The 20,133-nt window shown below is 42.6% G+C and overlaps 1 protein-coding gene across 3 annotated transcripts in view; it reads left to right on the top strand.

Moving 5' to 3' along the window:
- LOC124721613 (elongation of very long chain fatty acids protein AAEL008004-like) overlaps positions 1–20,133 on the top strand; it is a 653,067-nt gene that overhangs the window by 529,955 nt on the left and 102,979 nt on the right. For 2 of the 3 annotated variants that reach the window (XM_047246669.1, XM_047246668.1), the window contains one exon: positions 3,608–3,664. The exons of the other annotated variant lie outside the window; for it this stretch is intronic. In XM_047246669.1, coding sequence (XP_047102625.1) covers positions 3,608–3,664 — 57 coding nt within the window. The remainder of the gene's footprint in view (positions 1–3,607; positions 3,665–20,133) is intronic. 3 annotated transcript variants of the gene reach the window in all.

Below are 20,133 nucleotides of genomic sequence, written 5' to 3'. Positions count from 1 at the left end.
TGCAAATTTTCTTATTTTATTAACTACCGAAAATCCTAAATCGAATAGTGAATGAAATGTCTGACAACGTAGTTGAAGACTGTTTAGTCCTTTTCATATATCAGTCGGACCACGAATAAATTTATTTGCTACGGCTGCTTCAGTATACTTGAACTATTGCCTCGATGTAATATGCATATTGAATATAAACTGTCGTTCTCTGGAGAAGTAGATGTAGAAACCAGATTCTCACCTACTAGCTTGTTGTAATCAAGTGTGTTCCAAGACCAAGATTTATTTTACTGCTGAGCCTGCCCTCTGTTGGCAGACAAGTTTGCGATGACACAATGGTCTCATTAGTGTTATAAACTGAATGAGACAAGATCTCGTTTAAAGCTGATAAGCTGTCAAAACATTTTTATTAGAATGTAAGAAGCTGTGTAATGAAGTTACAGCTGACTTAATTTGCACATAAGGTGGGAGCAGAATGTAGTCAGCAGAAGGTTAGTTAAGGCAGTGTACAAACATTCTTGCTGAACAGGAATTGCAAAGTGTGCACGTAAGATTGGGGGGAACAGGTAAGCCATTTTGGGTATTCCGGGTACGGATCGGAGTATTAAGGTACGAAATACTACGCCTAGGATGACGTCATAGCATATCACGAACCACACCCTTAATGCAAAGTGGAGGGGTACACTCAAATCAGACGTAGCAGGTTAAATCTTGGTTCTGGAGAGAAGCCCATCATAACAAAGAAAGCACTGGGGCTATGGAGTGTTGAGGTTGACGAAAAAATATTTAAGATACATAAGAAACCAATAGTTCACTTGAAAAAAGAATCTTAGTGTTTGGTTTATGTTGCGGGTCAGCTGCTAGTATTCACAGCATGTCTTAGCTACCTGCAGCTCTCCCCGAATTTTGTAGCACTTTCATTCAATCGATGACCCCTCTTAATACAACTATGTCTTCTGCTTACTATCTCAGCGAGATTGCCCTTTTAACCATGTAATTTGTATACATGATAAATTACAAAGCTCCAATCAGGCATCCTGGAGGCTTGCCCCATGCGACTTCCTCTTCTTACTATGTCTCTCCACTGAAAACGACGTTCTGCGTTCTGTTTGATGAGAAGTTTTCTGCCAAATCAAATTTGTGGGCTGATATTCCATAATCTCGTGTTTTGTTTACTGGGCGGCGGTGCAGAATGGTAAATAATCAGAGACTTTTCTGAAGTCGAGAAACGCGGCATCTGATTGCCTTCTTGGTCAACAAGTTGACTTTCATATGATCGATGTTCAAGAAATAAACATAGATTCTTAGAACTAAATCCTTCGGTCTCCTTAAAGATCATTATATAATAGCACAGCACATGTTCCATAATTCTACAGTAAAATAATGTAAGGTACCACGGTATGTAGATCTATGAATCTGCCTTCTGACCCCTCTTAAATATTGGTACTATTTTATACCAATGTCTTTTTCAGTAGTGTAATTAGTTACTGCGGAGATTAACAGTAGACCGCTATCAGAAGAGGGGCCATTTTTTACATAAAATCGAAGTAGAAACTTGCTAGTGCTTTGAGGCAGATAGGACTTTGCCTTCAGATTCATTGAACAACGTTTCTTGCGTAGTTCTTCGTACATTAACGTGGATACTTTCAGCCTTCATTTATCAGGAAAACTACGGTTTCGTTTCAGTCTGCAGCGAAGTTCTTTCTGATCTCGTAATCACTGAGTAACTAGATGGAAAGTGTTACATAAACTGTGAACAGAAGTAATCACATTTATCATCCTGAGGGTTTTGCGCCCCGCTCTTTAGAGAGGATAAGAGACAGTTATCTTCTCTTGTGTTAGCACGTCAGTCAACCTGCTAGATTTAAACTAAATGTGTTTCTTCCTCTAGCAAAATGAGAGGTTAGCTATACAATGTAAAATATTGCACCTACAGTTCTGTATAGCATGCACACAGCTAAACACAAATGTCCTCGCCGTTAGTAAGCTATTGATGGGGTTGTCACGTACGCGAATAATTTTGAGCATTATAAATAAAATGTTATTTTGCCCTTTAGTTGATGAAATATATAATTTGTTTTTTTTCTTTTTCATGTTTTGTGTAAGTAAAAAAAACGAATAAATCCGAAATTCAGTTAGTGCGCTTTTTGACACGATGGTTCGTACCCTGACAAGTTTCAGAAAGAAAGTTTTACACGGTTGAAATGCTTTTTACCCTCACTTTAATCAGGCTATTAGAGTGGGCATTTTTTTAAACAGAAAAAGTGAAAATTTTATTAATAAGATCAGAATAAGTAACATTGCGTTTCTCTCAGTCATACTGAAAAAATGCAAGCCTAATTTCGAGAAAAACACGTTTAGTTAAAAGAATGTTTCATAAAAAAGCTGTTTTAAGGCGACAGTGACGTAATTCCTTTGACAGGAAAGCAATGTAGACAAAAGAGCTCTGCAGCTGTTCAAAATTTGTGAAGCTGCGAAAGACTGAAAGAGAGATGAAAGCAAACGCCTAATTGCAAATTTCAGACCTTTTGCAATATACTGGTCAGCTTTGCAACCACGCGAAATCAGTTGCAGCACACGTTTATAAGAAGTACACATCTGAGCTGTCAAGTACCCATAAATAAATAAGCTTCGACCTTTGTCCGCCGTGACGTTGTTGTGTATGGAGTTATCTCAGCACGTGTGGAGGCTAATTTCTGTTGAGGAACAAATACAAGAGTCATTGTGCGGTTCGTGAGCGTGTGTCTTTGGTTGTTCACATATCTCGTTTCCGGCACTGTCCTTTTTTTTTTTTTTTTTTGCAGGTTATGCAATGCCTGTGCTGACAAGCAATTACGTAGATGGTGTTTTAGCAGACTTCTGCCTGCTTACGTAAGATGCTTTAATTACGGAACACAGAAAAGTCGTTGCAGGTTGAATGCTTCCTACTTTTTAATCATTTAAACACTCCTCAAAAGCTTCACCTATGGCCATACATGTAATTCGCCATTATTTGATAAAGAAAATTAAAAATCCCTTTAGCCACACTCAAGCCTGTAAAACTCAAATGTTCTGAATATAAGGAGGTTTGCTAGTTGCTTCCGTGGTTTTTGTCTCTCAGTTAATGTAATAATTCACCTCGAAATGAATGTTGGGTTTCCAATAAAGACGAATTTCTAACTAAAATCATATCATTATTGAAGAACAATACTATTTTCGTGAAATACCTTCATATTCACTTATAATAAGAGCGGTTACGACGTATAAACCGTTTTATATCGGAATACACTCTTGTTCTCATATAAATATGCTCTCGGCAAATGGATCAGTTTAATAAAACTGTATATACATACCGTACCCAAGCAACCAGCTAGCAACAAGGCAGTCTACATTTTCAGTGAGTCTACTTCCATTTTTGCAAGTTTTGGTAAATGTCAAGGATGCTCATATCTCACTAACAATTGTAATGACACATTTACTTTCATGTGGTTGCGATATCCTTAGTGGTTTCTTGTGAATTAATTTCTGTTACGCCCCTTACCACTGACCTCGAAACTAAAGCTAGTCCTCCGCGAATAGCATTCTCCAGCATAGTACACCTACCAAATTTCTGATTATATTTCGTTTATGTTTCCAGATGGCGAACACTTGCTGGTGGTACTACATCTCGAAATTTACGGAATTTTTTGATACAGTAAGTTCAACAGTACTTTTTATTAACACGCACTTGTAAATATGCATCCGAGTCTAATAGCGTAAACTGTTGGTACTGTTGTTCCAAGATACATGCATGTTGTGGGTCAAATAACCGAATTACTTGCGTTTGAAAAATCCGCAGCCAAGAAACTATCTTTATTTAGGCACCAGATGCGTTCCCTACCGAACCTTTTCCTGTGCACTGGAAGATTTTTATATTGTTTTTTACATTTATTGTTGCAGCTGTTGTTGGATGCAAAATCAGTTCAAGACTTGTTTCACGCACATGTTCTAGACAGTTCAAGTGGTCAAATCCTGGACCAGTGCTCGTACACACACACACACACACACACACACACACACACACACATATATATATATATATATATTTTACACATACTCCTCTCGCAGAAAGAGAGAGATTTACAGCAAATAACTGTTAAGTAAAGTACTGCAGTAAATACAAAAAGACAATACATTTAACTGCAATGACAAACACGAAAAAACAGGTGTCATGTCTAGTTATAGCTCGGCCAAGGGGGGTATGAAAATACAGAGAACGGTATTCCAAAGTGTAGCAGAAATTTCGACAGCAACGGCTGGCGCACACAGCTACCACAACTGGTAAATACACAAACTGCTTTTGCAATCTTCATCAAGCTGCACTAAATATGTGTAAAACATTACTTATATGCTCCACTGACAATTATTCCATAAAATGCAACACAAAATGCGTCTGGCGCAAAAATAGAGAAAACTTTAGCAGTTGCGTGACAGCGGATTTTTCAGATATACAAATGTTTGCTTCATATGGGAATACAAACCAAAAGACTAACTGGGTGACGGCCTATGCCTGTCTGTTGACAGTACAGGCGTCTTCTACTACCTAATAGGTGAAGGATTCAACAAAAATATTTATCAAAATACGCCTATATTCAGCCATTACTTTTTCATAGCTGTGCTAACCTATTTCACTAACAAAAGCTGCTGCGCTTTTAAGGGATTATTCTGTATAAATTTTACATTGCATATTAATTTTAAAATGCGTATGAAAGCCCCAACCCTGCCTCTTTGCATCCGATGTAGTAATAGCTCTGAATAAGGTAGTAGTCAGAGCGCAAGGCTCTGTTGGTAAATACCTTCTCCTTAATTTTAATTTACCATCCTCTGATGTAATTCTCAGTTTGATTTACAAATGAAATGGTGCCATTTGACATACTTAAAAATGGTCTACACTGGACTCTAAAGTTAATAGACGGATATTTGATTAAATGTGGATGTTAGATTCTTTCCTTTCATTCTGTCGACATTTTTCTGTGGTAAGAGTACTAAAATCTACCCCGCTTTAAGATTTTCACCAAGTTATTTCTCTGGGATACCAGACTACTGTGCAGTTATTGTTCCCCTTTTTTTTCTCTTTTCCTTTGCTGCTGATATTGATTGTTACCTTTTTCCCATTGGAGCCGATTGTAGTGTCTAGATGTATCTGCCTAATGTAATCGGTGTTGGAACGTCTTCTCAATCACCATATGCATATTTGTCTAGTTTTAGATTTAGTATTGTGAATATTGAAATTATCTCTATAAGCTTTTTTACTTCTGCTTTTAGCTCAACCAAAACATCCGCAAAGTGTGGACCAAATGATATCACTTCTTTAAACTATTTCCGATCTTTACTTTAATTTATTCTCATCATAAATTGCTTCTCAGTTCAATTTTTAGTACTACTACATACTCCCTTTACGTTTGACAGGAATAAGTAGACGTCAACTAACTGGATAAGAAGTTGTCCAAACTTATTTGCATGGCCGTGAAGTACTTTCTTTGCCAGCTCTTCAGTTTTTTGGTCTTTCTAACAACTTTGCTCTCGTGCAACGATTAAGCATAATGAAGAATATCGTGAAGCCCTGCTTAAGGAATTGGTTAAAGTTCTGTAGCACGTGCGGAACGAAACAATTGATTGATTTTGTCAGTTTTTGCTTATGGTGAAATCAACTAAGCAGAGCCTAGTGAAACTACAAAGGCTTTCCCGGGAATCTTCTTTCTCATTGTTCCTTCTCGAGTGTGTAAGACATTCCAATGGCACAACATAAATAAATTAGTCTTACAATTCTTCAGCTATAGTCAGCAACCAAAAAGAAGAGAGATTTTTCAAGAAAACTATCATGATGTCGAAGGGGATTAAAGTTATCAGAAGCGTACTTAACCCACCCGTAAACTTGGTCGTTAACGCATATCGTTGCGAAGGACTCAACCCGGAAATTGTTAGAGTCATCGTGGCGGAAGAAATTTTCATCGTCTAGATTTGACCGAAAAAGAGTTGAGAAGTGATCACCAGACTGGGTGCCAGCGTACTGACACGGCTGATGAGTAATAAACTACTGGCCATTAAAATTGCTACACCACGAAGACGACGTGATACAAACGCGAAATTTAACCGACAGGAAGAAGATGCTGTGATATGTAAATGATTATCTTTCCAGAACATTCACACAAGGTTGGCGCCGGTGGCGACACCTACAACGTGCTGACATGAGGAAAGCTTACAACCGATTTCTCATACACAAACAGCAGTTGACCGGCGTTGCCTGGTGAAACGTTGTTGTGATGCCTCGTATAAGGAACAGAAATGCGTACCATCACGTTTACGACTTTGATAAACGTCAGATTGTAGCCTATCGCGATTGCGGTTTATCGTATCGCTACCTTGCTGCTCGCGTTGGTCGAGATCCAATGACTGTTAGCAGAATATGGAATCGGTGGGTTCAGCAGGGTAATACGGAACGCCGTGCTGGATCCCAACGTCCTCATATCACTAGCAGTCGAGATGACAGGCATCTTATCCGCATGGCTGTAACGGATCGTGCAGCCACGTCTCGATCCCTGAGTCAACAGATGGGGACGTTTGCAAGACAACAACCATCTGCACGAACAGTTCGACGAAGTTTGCAGCAGCATGGACTATCAGCTCGGACACCACAGCTGCGGTTACCCTTGACGCTGCATCACAGACAGGAGCGCCTGCGATGGTGTACTCAACGACGAACCTGGGTGCACGAATGGCAAAACGTCATTTTTTCGGATGAATCCACGTTCTGTTTACAGCATCAGGATGGTCGCATCCGTGTTTAGTGACATCGCGGTGAACGCACATTGGAAGCGTGTATTCGTCATCGCCATACTGGCGTATTACACGGCGTGATGGTATGGGGTGCCATTTGTTACACGTCTCGGTCACCACTTGTTCACACTGACGGAGCTTTGAACAGTGGACGTTACATTTCAGATGTGTTATGACCCGTGGCTCTACCCTTCATTCGATCCCTGCGAAACCCTACATTTCAGCAGGATAATGCACGACCGCATGTTGCAGGTCCTGTACGGGCCTTTCTGGATACAGTAAATGTTCGACTGCTGCCCTGGCCAGCACATTCTCCAGATCTCTCACCAACTGAAAACGTCTGGTCAATGGTGGCCTAGCAACTGGCTCGTCACAATACGCCAGTCACTACTCGTGATGAACTGTGGTATCGTGTTGAAGCTGCATGAGCAGCTGTACCTGTACACGCCGTCCAAGCTCTGTTTGACTCAATGCCCAGGCGTATCAAGGCCGTTATTACGGCCAGAGGTGGTTGTTCTGGGTACTGATTTCTCAGGATCTATGCACCCAAATTTCGTGAAAATGTAATCACATGTCAGTTCTAGTATAATATATTTGTCCAATGGATACCCGTTTATCATCTGCATTTCTTCTTAGTGTAGCAATTTTAATGGCCAGTAGTGTACTTCCATCCAACATACGATATGGCTCTGGATCATTGGTCAGCTGTTTCGCAGGGATCAGTTAACAGGTCCAGCTCCCGACACATAGCCTGCTTGACGTGCGCTACTGGTGAGTTGTCACTCATTGTTTTCTATGGTGAATTCCTGATGACAGTTATACAGACAATCGTTTTATGAGAATATGACAGATACGGAGGGAAAGATTACCCTACTAACCCTACAGAACTAAACAGCTGCTGTATATCTGGCGAAACGGAATGTAGAGCTACTGGATATGCCTTCAGTTTCCCTTTACTTTACTTAAAGGGACCCAGACACAGATAAGTTTCACAAATTTTCTGCATCCTCATATTTTATTTCTCACAAAGCAGCATCCAGGTATCTATTTACTTAAAAACAGAAAACAGCACTCTCGTATGCATAGCAGTCCATCTAGGAATTGCGTGCTTGTTATATCAATGTAATGCCGACGTAATCGTATCACAGTATTGGCAATCACACTCGCCTTTTTGTATTTTGATGTAAGCGTCATTGTTACGTTGCCATGGTACCCAAAATCACAATATTCTAATTAAATCGTGATCATAAATATCTGCTGAGCTGAGCCCGATCAAATGTGCGTAGGATCGACCTGGACATTAACTGAACCTATCATCAACTGACGTGATGTCATGGACTTATTATAACGTGTGTGGTTCAGTTAACCTGAAAAGAGGATTAAACAACTGTGGCAGTCCAGCTCCACCTCATCGCAGGTATCAAAACGCGAAACTGTGAACCATTCAATAGGTACGAGATCGTATGCTCAAATTCACAACTCCATTCTGTGTGTAAAAGACCCTCCATGTTCTAATATTCAGCTATAAATTGTTACTTTACGTTTCAACGATTACCTCTTGCTCTTCGACGAGAATGCATCTTACTACTGTCCTAATTGTGCACGTCTACTCAACGATACATTAGCCATGCCGATGACGCCAGAATAACCTAATGACGACGTGTTAGTATGTAATTTTAAGGAGGCGTACACACGTTGACACTAGTCAGCCATCTTCCTGCCGACGAGGAAGAAGGTAATTCTCGAAATGTTGAATGATAATTCGTAAAAAAAACGTCGAATATGTTTGATAGCTTGGTCAGAAATAGCCTGGGAAGTTGTAGAGATGTTGGAGGGTATGTTGTTCTCAGAAATAATTGTTAAGAAAAAAAATCGATACGTTCGTATTGAGATTAGCCAATCAAGCTGTTGCTCGCGCAGTTTCGTGCGGCCCATCAGATACTATTAGTGTCGGGTGTTCTCGTAGTGTAGGTGGCAGCACACGAGACTGCTCAGCCGCTGGGTCGGGTTCAGTCCTTACTACCGTCCAATGTCTAATTTTTGTATCGCTATCTCGTTCAGCTTTGGAAGGCCAAACGAAGAACACGTTTGTGGACACCGTCCCTGGCAGGCCGCTTGTAATTTGAGCGCATAACGGCCTGATCTGCTAACTGCAATGCTAATTAACTCGGAAACGGAGCAACGTATCGTATTTTTTTCTTAACCAACATTTCTCAACATAACCTACCCAGCAACACCCATGCAAGCCTTTCAGACTTTTTCTGACCACCTTGTATAAAGGTACAGCAGTGAAATACTTCGTGGTCATGTAAAACTATCCATTAACGCATGTAGTTTTTATTTACACATGCATTTCTATACTTTACAACTTGTTATTACATACGATGAACCTGAATACCACGGACAAAATTTTAGTGGTTGTTCAGGGTTATTTTATGAATATTTAGGTATAAGGAACCCGTGCTCTCCGGTGGTTCTTCACTGAGTACTTGCATTTGGTTTTATTTATCACCCCCCTTTATCATTGTAATTGTATTGCATTGAAAATGGCGGCACGATAGTGTATTAGTCGAGCTCAGTATTATTGCATCTGAGAATGAGCGTGCTTCGGTTGGCTTATCGTGAGTTTTTGTCGTGATATTTCACGAAGACACGCTGAACCACTTGGTAGTATATGTAAAAGTGTCCTGAAAGCATTCACAGTGCGATGCGTTTTCCTTACTCACAACTGTAGCTGTTCACTGTCCGATGACGACCACGGCAGGCCAAGAGCAATAATATCGTCGAGTAGTAAATGTTGCCGGCCGTGGTGGCCGTGCGGTTCTAGGCGCTCCAGTCCGGAGCCGCGCTGTTGCTACGATCGCAGGTTCGAATCCTGCCTCGGGCATGGGTGTATGTGATGTCCTTAGGTTAGTTAGGTTTAAGTAGTTCTAAGTTCTAGGGGACTGATGACCACAGCAGTTGAGTCCCATAGTGCTCAGAGCCATTTGAACCATTTGAAGTAAATGTTGACGATATCCGTTGTTTGCCTTCTTTGAAAACAAAGTTGTTACTTTCACTCATGGTATTTGCTGTCGATAACAGTAATGCCCACTTTACTCTTCACATTCAAACTTAGTGTGTACTGCTGGGTTCTGTCTCAGGTTTGTGTTGCCAGCGGTGTTAATTGTAAGTTAAAAGTGATACGCAACAGTACTAGTAGATTTACCAATAAAGAATTGACGCATATGCACCTCGTGTATAGTTTAGTGAGTGCAATGGCAGAGCAGCACAACTACGCTATGCTGAGATGTTTCCGCAGCAATGGCAGTCACATCCGTCTGACGGGTGTTCCATTACTCTTTTTTGTGTTGTACGTTTTGGTGATAACATGTTACAAGCTTTTCATTGTTGTGAAGGTATTTTCACAGAAACGTAGGTAAATGAGGAAACAAATGGAATAGATCATAATCACATTTTTACTGTGTGCTGAGACACCAGTGACAAAATGTAGTTAATACTAAAATCTAAAAAAATACCCTTCAGTAACCTTTTTAAGATTTCTACGCGTTCCGTTCTTGGGTGGAATGTACGTAGAATGACTGATTATATGTCTCTGTGCGAACTGTTACTAGCTTAATTTTTTCTTACTAGACCGATCATAGGGGGCTTTATATTAAGATTTCGCTCTGAAAGTAGGTTTACTGAATTTGCTGAGTAGGTTTATCCTGGATATTGGGCACCTTCATTAAGCTCTGCGCTACTTCAAACTATGTTTATGTCCTCGGTCATGGATGTGTGTGATGTCCTTAGGTTAGTTAGGTTTAAGTAGTTCTAAGTTCTAGGCGACTGATGACCTCAGAAGTTAAATCGCATAGTGCTCAGAGCCATTTGAACCATTTTTTATGTCCATGTGTTGTTGCGATGAGGAATCAGAAATCTGTCACATTCTTCTTTTTTTTTGTGCCTTTGTCCTACACCAGCACAGAATCGGCCTGGTTATGTCGCCACTGCGTTACCTCCTGGAATGGAATTATGTACCCCAACAGCTTACGAGATGTGCTATTCATGTGAAATTGAGCGAAAGTCTTCTAAATATTTACGAATCGTGTAACTGAGGGAGGGCGTGGGTAACAGACCGGTATTCACCAAGTGAGATGTGGGAAACCGCCTCAAAGACCACATCCAAGCTGGCCAGCACACTGACCCTCCTATAATCCGTTCATCATAAGAATAAACCTGATTTAAACAAACACAAACGCGATGATTGGTCAGAAGCCGTAGCACACGTACACTGGTGTTGTTACGCTCTTGGAAGTAGGTCCTACTTATGTATTAGATATCTTATTACTAAGTTATGTAACTTTAAGATATTCAAATGTGTTAACAGCCTTCAACGTTTTTCTTAATCACGCTTTAGTTACGTAGTTTTTATTTCAAAAATCGTGTACAGTACAGTCTCTGCATCGTTGTGCTCTGACGTCGCGCTTTTAATGCGCAGTATGGAAATGGCTGAGGCTGCTTTCTGTTCCATAGTGAAACACGCGTGTGGAACACGGTTAAAAAGTGCCGTGAAATAGACTGTAATTGATGTTTTTCATAAATGTATGGGGATAATCGGCTTTGAAGTTTTCCCAGCACTGTATATGATTTAGTTAATAGGTAAATATACATTTAAAGTGTAACATGTAACGGACCATGAACCAAAGGCGGTTGTTCGTGCGTTGGTGCACATCACCCCACTATCATATTTTTTCTCATTCATTTTTAAATATCTACATCTCGTAATTATAAAACTCATCATTTTTTGTGAATAATGCACTCTTTTGTTTCTTATTACATATTGGACGCGAAATTCCTATTTCCATTTCAAATACAAATTCTTAATCATCGATGTTTTATGGAATATTGTTCATAAAAGTTGCTTAAATTCAGAAAAAATAACAATTTAATTTTTAAGTCAAAAATTAAAAACCAAATCCTCTTTATTTGGACTATGTCCATCGTTTTGTACCACAAAGGTAAATAAGTATCGAAAAAACATGAAAAACAGTCATATTCACAGCACCGAGCACATCATAAAATGCTGCATTTTTACATTTGCTACTGTACCATTACAATATGAACCCAACAGAACTGATCTGGAGCCAAGCTGCGGTATTCGGCCCGAGAAGTAACAAGACTGTTAAGGTGCCAGACGAATGGAACTAACGCACGCAGCTTTTTCACACGGCACTGCTGAAGGCTGGCGGGATATAGAACGGCTCATCATGAGAAAATGCTGCGCCCGATTGGCTTCGTGGATTCTGTTGTTGATAGGCTCGTTATCAACGTAGCAGGTGACAGTTCGAGAACTGAAATGTATTTCTCGTAATCGGATAAGGAAAGGGCTAAGAGATTACCAGACGACTGACTGTAAGTAATACTTCAGTGGCTTCAATATTTAACTATATGGTGAAATCATTCAATACTCTCCTACGTTACACACACCTTATGCAGAAAAATTACCCTATGGTTAAGTCAGGACTTTTCATCATTCTTGTTTTTAATTACAATAGTACGTTAGCTAAAAACATAACGTGTTGCGATTTTCGTCTAGTCGTCTAAGGAGCGTATTGTGAGAGATTTGCAGCGTATTATTTCATTCTGCTTAAATATTAAATGACATTCGAAGCAGTATAGCTTCTCTGCTCGTCTCTTTTTACGTGTGAACTGCAGCTGGCCACGTCACTACAGGCTGGCTGTACCAGCTGACCGGCCAGTGCTGTCCAAGTTAAATGCGCCGGTAAAGCTGTTGTCCTGTATTATCGCTAAGTTGATATGCGCGTAAAGCACAGCACAAAACGTACCCTTATCATCGTACTTGACAGTATCGATACAGCTAGGCTGCAGTCCCACGTGAAACTGAAATCCGATGAGGCTCCAGCAAAGGCGGAAGAATACATAGTGCAATCTTTACATCAGGTTTATTCTTTTGATGAACGGATTATAGTTAATCCGCCGGGCTGACTCGATGCGGCGTCGGCTCATATCTCCGCCCCGCCGTAACACGCACGGCCATCCGGTCGGGTAGTAAGAAAGCAGATAGCGCATGGCACAAGTCGTTTTCGATCAATAGACTAATGCAAAAAAAGTAAGTGATTTTTATAAGGTTGATATTTGGACACAGTGATAAATACTTGATCATAGTCCGCAGCTCGTGGTCGTGCGTTAGCGTTCTCGCTTCCCACGCCCGGGTTCCCGGGTTCGATTCCCAGCGGGGTCAGGGATTTTCTCTGCCTCGTGATGACTGGGTGTTGTGTGAAGTCCTTAGGTTAGTTAGGTTTAAGTAGTTCTAAGTTCTAGGGGACTGATGACCACAGATGTTATGTCCCATAGTTCTCAGAGCCATTTGAACCATTTTGAGCTTGATCATAGCGTTGATCAACGGAAAAATGCGGATATGCTCCTGTGAATTACCAGTTGCCTCGTTCTACCGTCGTCAACACATTTAAAAACTTTGGCATGCGAACATATTAGCGCACTTTTTAACATGCAGCTCATGTCTCACTCCCACAAATTCTCATAGCTGTAACTCCATCTCTGTAAGTCACTTATACTCATCCACCCTTTCTTGCCCATTTTCAATCAATCGTTTTGCCAAACTCATTGTTATTATCTCTTTCTGTCTCTCTGTCACTGTCTCTTGTCTCAAAGCGACAGTCTCCATCGTTCTGTCACACTACTATTGTCTCCTTTCACTGTCTCCTTCTTGCTCTGTCTTACTGCTACTACCTTATTCATTCGTTTCCACTGCTGCTCTCTCACCACACAGCCCCTATCTCTCTCGTCCTTGTTGTCGTTGCATTGACTCTCTCTCTCTCATTATCAGTGGCTCTCACAAACCTCCACTTCCTCCTTCTCTGTATTCCTCTCTCACTGGCACTGTCTCCTTCACTCTTTTCTTAACACTGGTATGTCAATGTCAACTATGTTCCTCTGCGATTTGGTCCCTCTCTTTCTCTCACACTGCCATTGTCCCCTTCGCTCTTCCTATACCACAACCACTGTCCATTATCTTCCAATACTTATTACTTACCGTCTCTTTCCCTCTGCCACTGTCTCCTTCTCTTACAGCAAAAAAAAAAAAAAAAAAAAAAAAAAAAAAAAAAAAAAAAAAAAAAACGCGAATATGTTCGCACGCCAAAATTTTGAAGTTGCTGAGGAAGGTAGAATGAGACACCTGCTTCCCCACTTTTCAGTCAGAGTCTTTTAAACAGGAGCGTATTCGCTTTTTTGTGCTCCGATAGGAGCAGTTTTCCGCTGTTTCCCATCTTTTCCCTGCTACAGCACCGCATGTCACTTATATAAAAAGAACTTTATGGATCATTAAATTTTTGATAGTTTACTTATATGAAATTGAAATAACGCAAAACTAATTTTACATCTGAGACCAGATTTTACGTGCACAAAAATTTTTGTATGTGCTTCAGTACAACAACATGGAGTTCCCAGAACTTTTCTGGCGATAAAGGAGGCTCTTTACGGCATATTTCTCCGTGCTACCTTAATTTTAATCGATAAAGATATCACGAAAATTGTCAATATAGATCGAGATCTGAATCTTAGGAATATATCGCAAAAATTACAGCAATTTTTGCGCATAGTCCTCTTTGAATCTGCGGCTTGGTTTTGGTAACCGTATTTTTAGTGTGTTTCTCGATAATGGATAAATGCTTTTGAAAACGGGGAGATGGCACTTCTAGATAAATGCCTAGAGAATATGCCGTTCAAATGCGAGCAGTTTGCTGCGGTTAGTTATTTACACATCCGCTGCAGAAGGCGAAGAAATGGTGAACATAGCTTTGTTCAGGTTTTCTAGGAGCCGCCCATGAATTAAATGGTGCCTCCATAAGCCCCATAAGGCGCACCATACACACCAAACGCAAAAAGGCCCAGCCGATTTGCTCCGTTTGCTTAAGCTGGTGGAAGTGTAGTGTCCGGCCCACTCATCTAATATTCGGTGCCTAGGAAGCTGTTTTCTCGGATAGCTAGACAACAATTCCAGCAAATATTATTAATGGAATTTATTACAGTAAATTGAACTGACAATACTTAACTCAGCGGATTTGCAGTGAGGTGTCGCAAGCAAATGGCGACATGCAAATAATCAATATTCTTCGATATATACACTACTGGCCATTAAAATTGCTACACTAAGAAGAAATGCACATGAGAAACGGGTATTCATTGGACAAATATATTATACTAGAACTGACATATGATTACATCTTCACGCAATTCGGGTGCATAGATCCTGAGAAATCAGTACCCAGAACAACCACCTCTGGCGGTAATAACGGCCTTGATACACCGGGGTATTGAGTCAAACAGAGCTTGGATGGCGTGTACATCTACAACTGCCCATGCGGCTTCAACACGGTACCACAGTTCATCAAGAGTAGTGACTGGCGTATTGTGACGAGCCAGTTGCTCGGCCACCATTGACCAGACGTTTTCAGTTGGTGAGAGATCTGGAGAATGTGCTGGCCAGGGCAGCAGTCGAACATTTTCTGTATCCAGAAAGGCCCGTACAGGACCTGCAACATGCGGTCGTGCATTATCCTAGTGAAATGTAGAGTTTCGCAGGCATCGAATGAAGGGTAGATCCACGGGTCGTAACACATCTTAAATGTAACGTCCACTGTTCAAAGTGCCGGCAATGCGAACAAGAGGTGACCGAGACTTGTAACAAATGGCACCCCATGCCATCACGCCGTGTAATACGCCAGTATGGCGATGACGAATACACGCTTCCAATGTGCGTTCACCGCGATGTCGCCAAACACGGATGCGACCATCATGATGCTCATAACAGAACCTGGATTCATCCGAAAAAATGACATATTGCCATTCGTGCACCCAGGTTCGTCGTTGAGTACACCATCGCAGGCGCTCCTGTCTGTGATGCAGCGTCAAGGGTAACGGCAGCCACGGTCTTCGAGCTGATAGTCCATGCTGCTGCAAACGTCTTCGATCTGTTCGTGCAGATGGTTGTTGTCTTGCAAACGTCCCCATCTGTTGACTCAGGGATCGAGACGTGGCTGCACGATCCGTTACAGCCATGCGGATAAGATGCCTGTCATCTCGACTGCTAGCGATACAAGGCCGTTGGGATCCAGCACGGCGTTCCCTATTACCCTCCTGAACCCACCGATTCCATATTCTACTAACAGTCATTGGATATCGACCAACGCGAGCATCAATGTCGCGATACGATAAACCGCAATCGCGACAGGCTACAATCCGACCTTTATCAAAGTCGGAAACGTGATGGTACGCATTTCTCCTCCTTACACGAGGTATCACAACAACGTTTCACCAGGCAACGCCGGTCAACTGCTGTTTGTGTATGAGAAATCGGTTGGAAACTTTCCTCATGTCAGCACGTTGTAGGCGTCGCCACCGGCGCCAACCTTGCGTGAATGCTCTGAAAAACTAATCATTTGCATATCACAGCATCTTCTTCCTGTCGGTTAAATTTCGCGTTTGTATCACGTCGTCTTCGTGGTGTAGTAATTTTAATGACCAGTAGTGTAAAATTTACAACGCAAGGAAATAATACTGTTCACAAGTCATGGCTCGTATTCTGGTGCGGCGGAGGCTTCTTTTTTTTCCTTTATTGTAATTTTCATACCTATACAGATACATAGGTAGGCTGGCAGCTGCATCGTACGCTGCTCTTCAGCCTTCGATTTTCCAATGAGAAAAAACATTAAGAAGATACATATTAGATAGAGTGACGGGTAAAAAACAGTAGACACACAAAAACACAAAACACGGAGCCGTTCACACTCGATGAAAATTACACTGAAACACGTTGGCACGGCGCACAAGCACTGATGATTCGATGACACTGGTGAACGTAGGAGTGTGACGGTGAACACTAACACAAACACGACGGCACACACACGAGAAACTGATGGCGATGATCTCCGGCGCGCGAATGTCCACGTAACGTGTGCGAGTCCGGGGACCTGCCAAGAGGGGAAGAGGGGTGAGGGGGAGGGAGAGGGGAGAGCAAAGATGCCAATGGCAGAGGAGATGGGAGGAGGAGTAGAGGGACGGGGGTAGGGGAAGCCCGGGGGAGGAGTCGGGAGAAAGGGAGGAGGGAGGGAAGGGGGAGAGAAGGGAGAGAGTGTGCCCAAAGGAAACAAACACAGGAAGAGGGAGGGAGGATCAAAGTTGGTAGGAGGGGTAGATGGAGGGGAGGAGGGCATCATCAGGGAGGGGGAGCTGGCGATAGCCATCTTGGGAGAGGGTGTGGATAGTGGAGAAATGGAGAGTAGGTGGGACATGGAAGTACAGGCGCTGCAGCGGACGGCGGGAGAGGATGGGAGAGACCAGCAGGTGAGGAGGATCGAGTTTGCGGGAGGTGTAGAGGATCCGTATCCATTCGAGGTAAAGGAGGAGGTGGGGAAGGGAATTAGGTCGTACAGGATCCGCATGGGGGAGGAGAGACGGATGTGATAGGCGAGGCGAAGAGCATGGCATTCAAGGATCTGAAGGATTTGTAAAAGGTAGTGGGAGTGGAGATCCAGGCAGTGTGGGCGTAGCAAAGGATAGGGCGAATGAGGGATTTATTGGTATGGAGGATGGTAGAGGGGTCCAGACCCCAAGTTCAGCTGGAGAGGAGTTTGAGGAGACAGAGGTGGGAGCGTGCCTTGGCTTGGATTGTTCGGAGGTGGGTGGTCCAGGAGAGGCGACGGTCAAGGGTGACACCAAGGTACTTAAGGGTGGGGTGAGGGCGATAGGACGGCCATAGATGATGATGTAGAAGTCGAGGAGGCGGAAGGAAGGAGTGGTTTTTGCCTACTATGATCGTCTGGGATTTGGCAGGATTGACCTTAAGCAACCACTGGTTGCACCAAGCGGTGAACCGGTCAAGATGTGATTGGAGAAGGTGTTGGGAGCGCTGCAGGGTGGGGGCAAGGGCAAGGAAGGCAGTGTCATCGGCGCACTGGAGAAGGTGAATGGGGGGTGAAGGCGGCGGCATGTCCGCCTTATACAATAGGTACAGAAGAGGGGAGAGGCTGGAACCCTGGGGCACACCGGTGGAGGGGAAAAAGGTGTAGGAATCCATGTTGTGGATGGTGATGTAGGAAGGACGGTGGGAAAGAAAGGAGCCGATCAGATGGATGTAGTTAAGAGGAAGGGTGAAGGTTTGGAGCTTGAAAAGGAGACCAGAATGCCAGACGCGGTCATAGGCTCGTTCAAGGTCAAGGGAGAGGAAGATAGCGGAACGACGGGAATTAAGCTGTTCGGAGAGGAGATGAGTGAGGTGAAGGAGAAGGTCATCGGAAGAGAAGGACGGTCGAAAGTCACACTGGGTAACGGGAAGGAGGCGGTGCTGGCGGAGATGCTGGTGGATGCGTCGGGTGAGGATGGATTCCAGGACCTTGCTGAAGACCGAGGTAAGGTTGATGGGACGGTAGGAGGAGACAGCGGATGGCGGTTTACCGGGTTTAAGGAACATCAGGATATGGGAGGTTTTCCACAGGTTGGGGTAGTAGCCAGTGGACAGGACCACATTATAGAGCCTGGCCAGGGTGGAGAGGAAAGAGGCAGGAGCTTCACAAAGGTGACGGTAGGTGACACGGTCGTGACCAGGAGCGGTGTTGCGTTTCGTGCGGAGTGTAGCAATGAGATCCTGTGTAGTGATAGGGGCATTGAGTCCTGTGTGTGCAATGTTGTCCAAGTACTGGAAACCAGGGGCGAGGGGAGGGACAGAAGTTTCAGTTCGATCGCGGAGCCGAGGCTTGGCGGAGCGGCGCTTATATTCTCTTCGTATAGGGGCTACTGCTGTCGTGGTGCGGTCATAGTCAGCATACTATTGGCTGACGTCGTCTCTCAGCCTTCTCGGCTGTTACGTTGCAGGGCGACGTGCCGGCGCTTGATGTTACGCCGGAACAGGAAGTATGTAATATTCAAAAATTGACTCTGTACTGTAGAATAATTAAAGTGAGATGATGCTTCTGTTGGGTATACAAATGTTCAATAGACCGAGGACTATTCTGTCACTAAATAATAGAAGCCAAGAGACCAGCCCCGAAAAAATTCTGTTTTTGTAAGAGGCTTTTTGGAACATCGCTAAACATTATTGCTGTCACAGGAGTGTAGCGAATGATGTAATAATAGACAGAGAAACAAAATTGTTTTAAGAAACTAGTAATCCTTCACGGTACTGTACTATCTGCCATAGTTGGAATATTAACAATTTCAGTGTTGAGCTGCACATATTCTAGAACAGTGTACTAGGATAGACTTTGCCGATGTTTTTAAGCAGTCTTCTTCGAAGTCTACATGTAGGTTTGTAGTCTGAAGCCTGCCGCAGTCGCTTACCCACAGCGGAGATGACATTTCAGATACTCGCGCGGTTTCATTTCTTGTTGCTACTGCGACTCATCACACTGCAACTGGAAGCTGAATGTATTAAGAAATAAAATACGCACCCAACGCAAACGTGAAGAAGATTATGCGAATATGTCATGGAACAGAAACACAAAAGTTGTCCTGGTACTGACATCTCGGAAGAATGGGAGAGGAAGATGACATTTCCAAATATGGAACTGAATGCATCTTGCAAGCCGATGAAGAGGAATACCTGAGAGATCAGAATTTAACGTTTCGTACACGTAGAGATACTATGATAGAAGAAGGATTACAGTGTGCGCAAACAAGTAAAGCAAGATTTTACAGTTAAAATAGGATTCATCCGCAACATCACTCGGGATGGAGGTGCCTGCAAATGAAAAATGGGAGAAACTAAACGAAACCACAATTTATAGAAACATTTATTAAGTATTCATTTTGATTACTAATTAAGTAAAGCACTAACGCAAAATAATATAATAGAATTTACCTGTTAATGGAAGTTATAATGAATATACATGGAATCTGCTGAAAGCTTCCAAGCTATTTTCATTATTGATAAATATTATACGTCGGATTAGTTACCAGAAATAGACTTAGAAGTATAACCACAGATCTGAAAGGTTTCCTGATAACTCTGGGTTGGGTTTTGTATGATTAATAGTGCGCTTTCGGGTCTCGCAGCACCCGAAGAAGGTGGCTGGGTCGGTCGTCGTCCATAACATGGAAACAACAGCTAGGCAGAACACCCGAAAACGCATTACTAATCAGTCGCACCCTGAAAGACCACAACTTTTTTACTATGCTTTCGATGCCAGAATTTACATTTTTCACCGACAGAGTATGCAAGTTTGTGCCGTAATTCGCACAGTTCATAGCTGTAACTTATATTCCACTGGATCCACCTCTGAAGCCGCGGCCACTAAAGCGTGTTAGTGGACTTGTGCTCAAACTAGA

The sequence above is a fragment of the Schistocerca piceifrons genome, chromosome X, assembly GCF_021461385.2.
Source record: "Schistocerca piceifrons isolate TAMUIC-IGC-003096 chromosome X, iqSchPice1.1, whole genome shotgun sequence".
NCBI classification, from domain to species: Eukaryota; Metazoa; Arthropoda; class Insecta; order Orthoptera; family Acrididae; genus Schistocerca; species Schistocerca piceifrons.
Note: the sequence above shows the minus strand (reverse complement) of the source record. Positions and strands in the feature narration are given on the sequence as shown.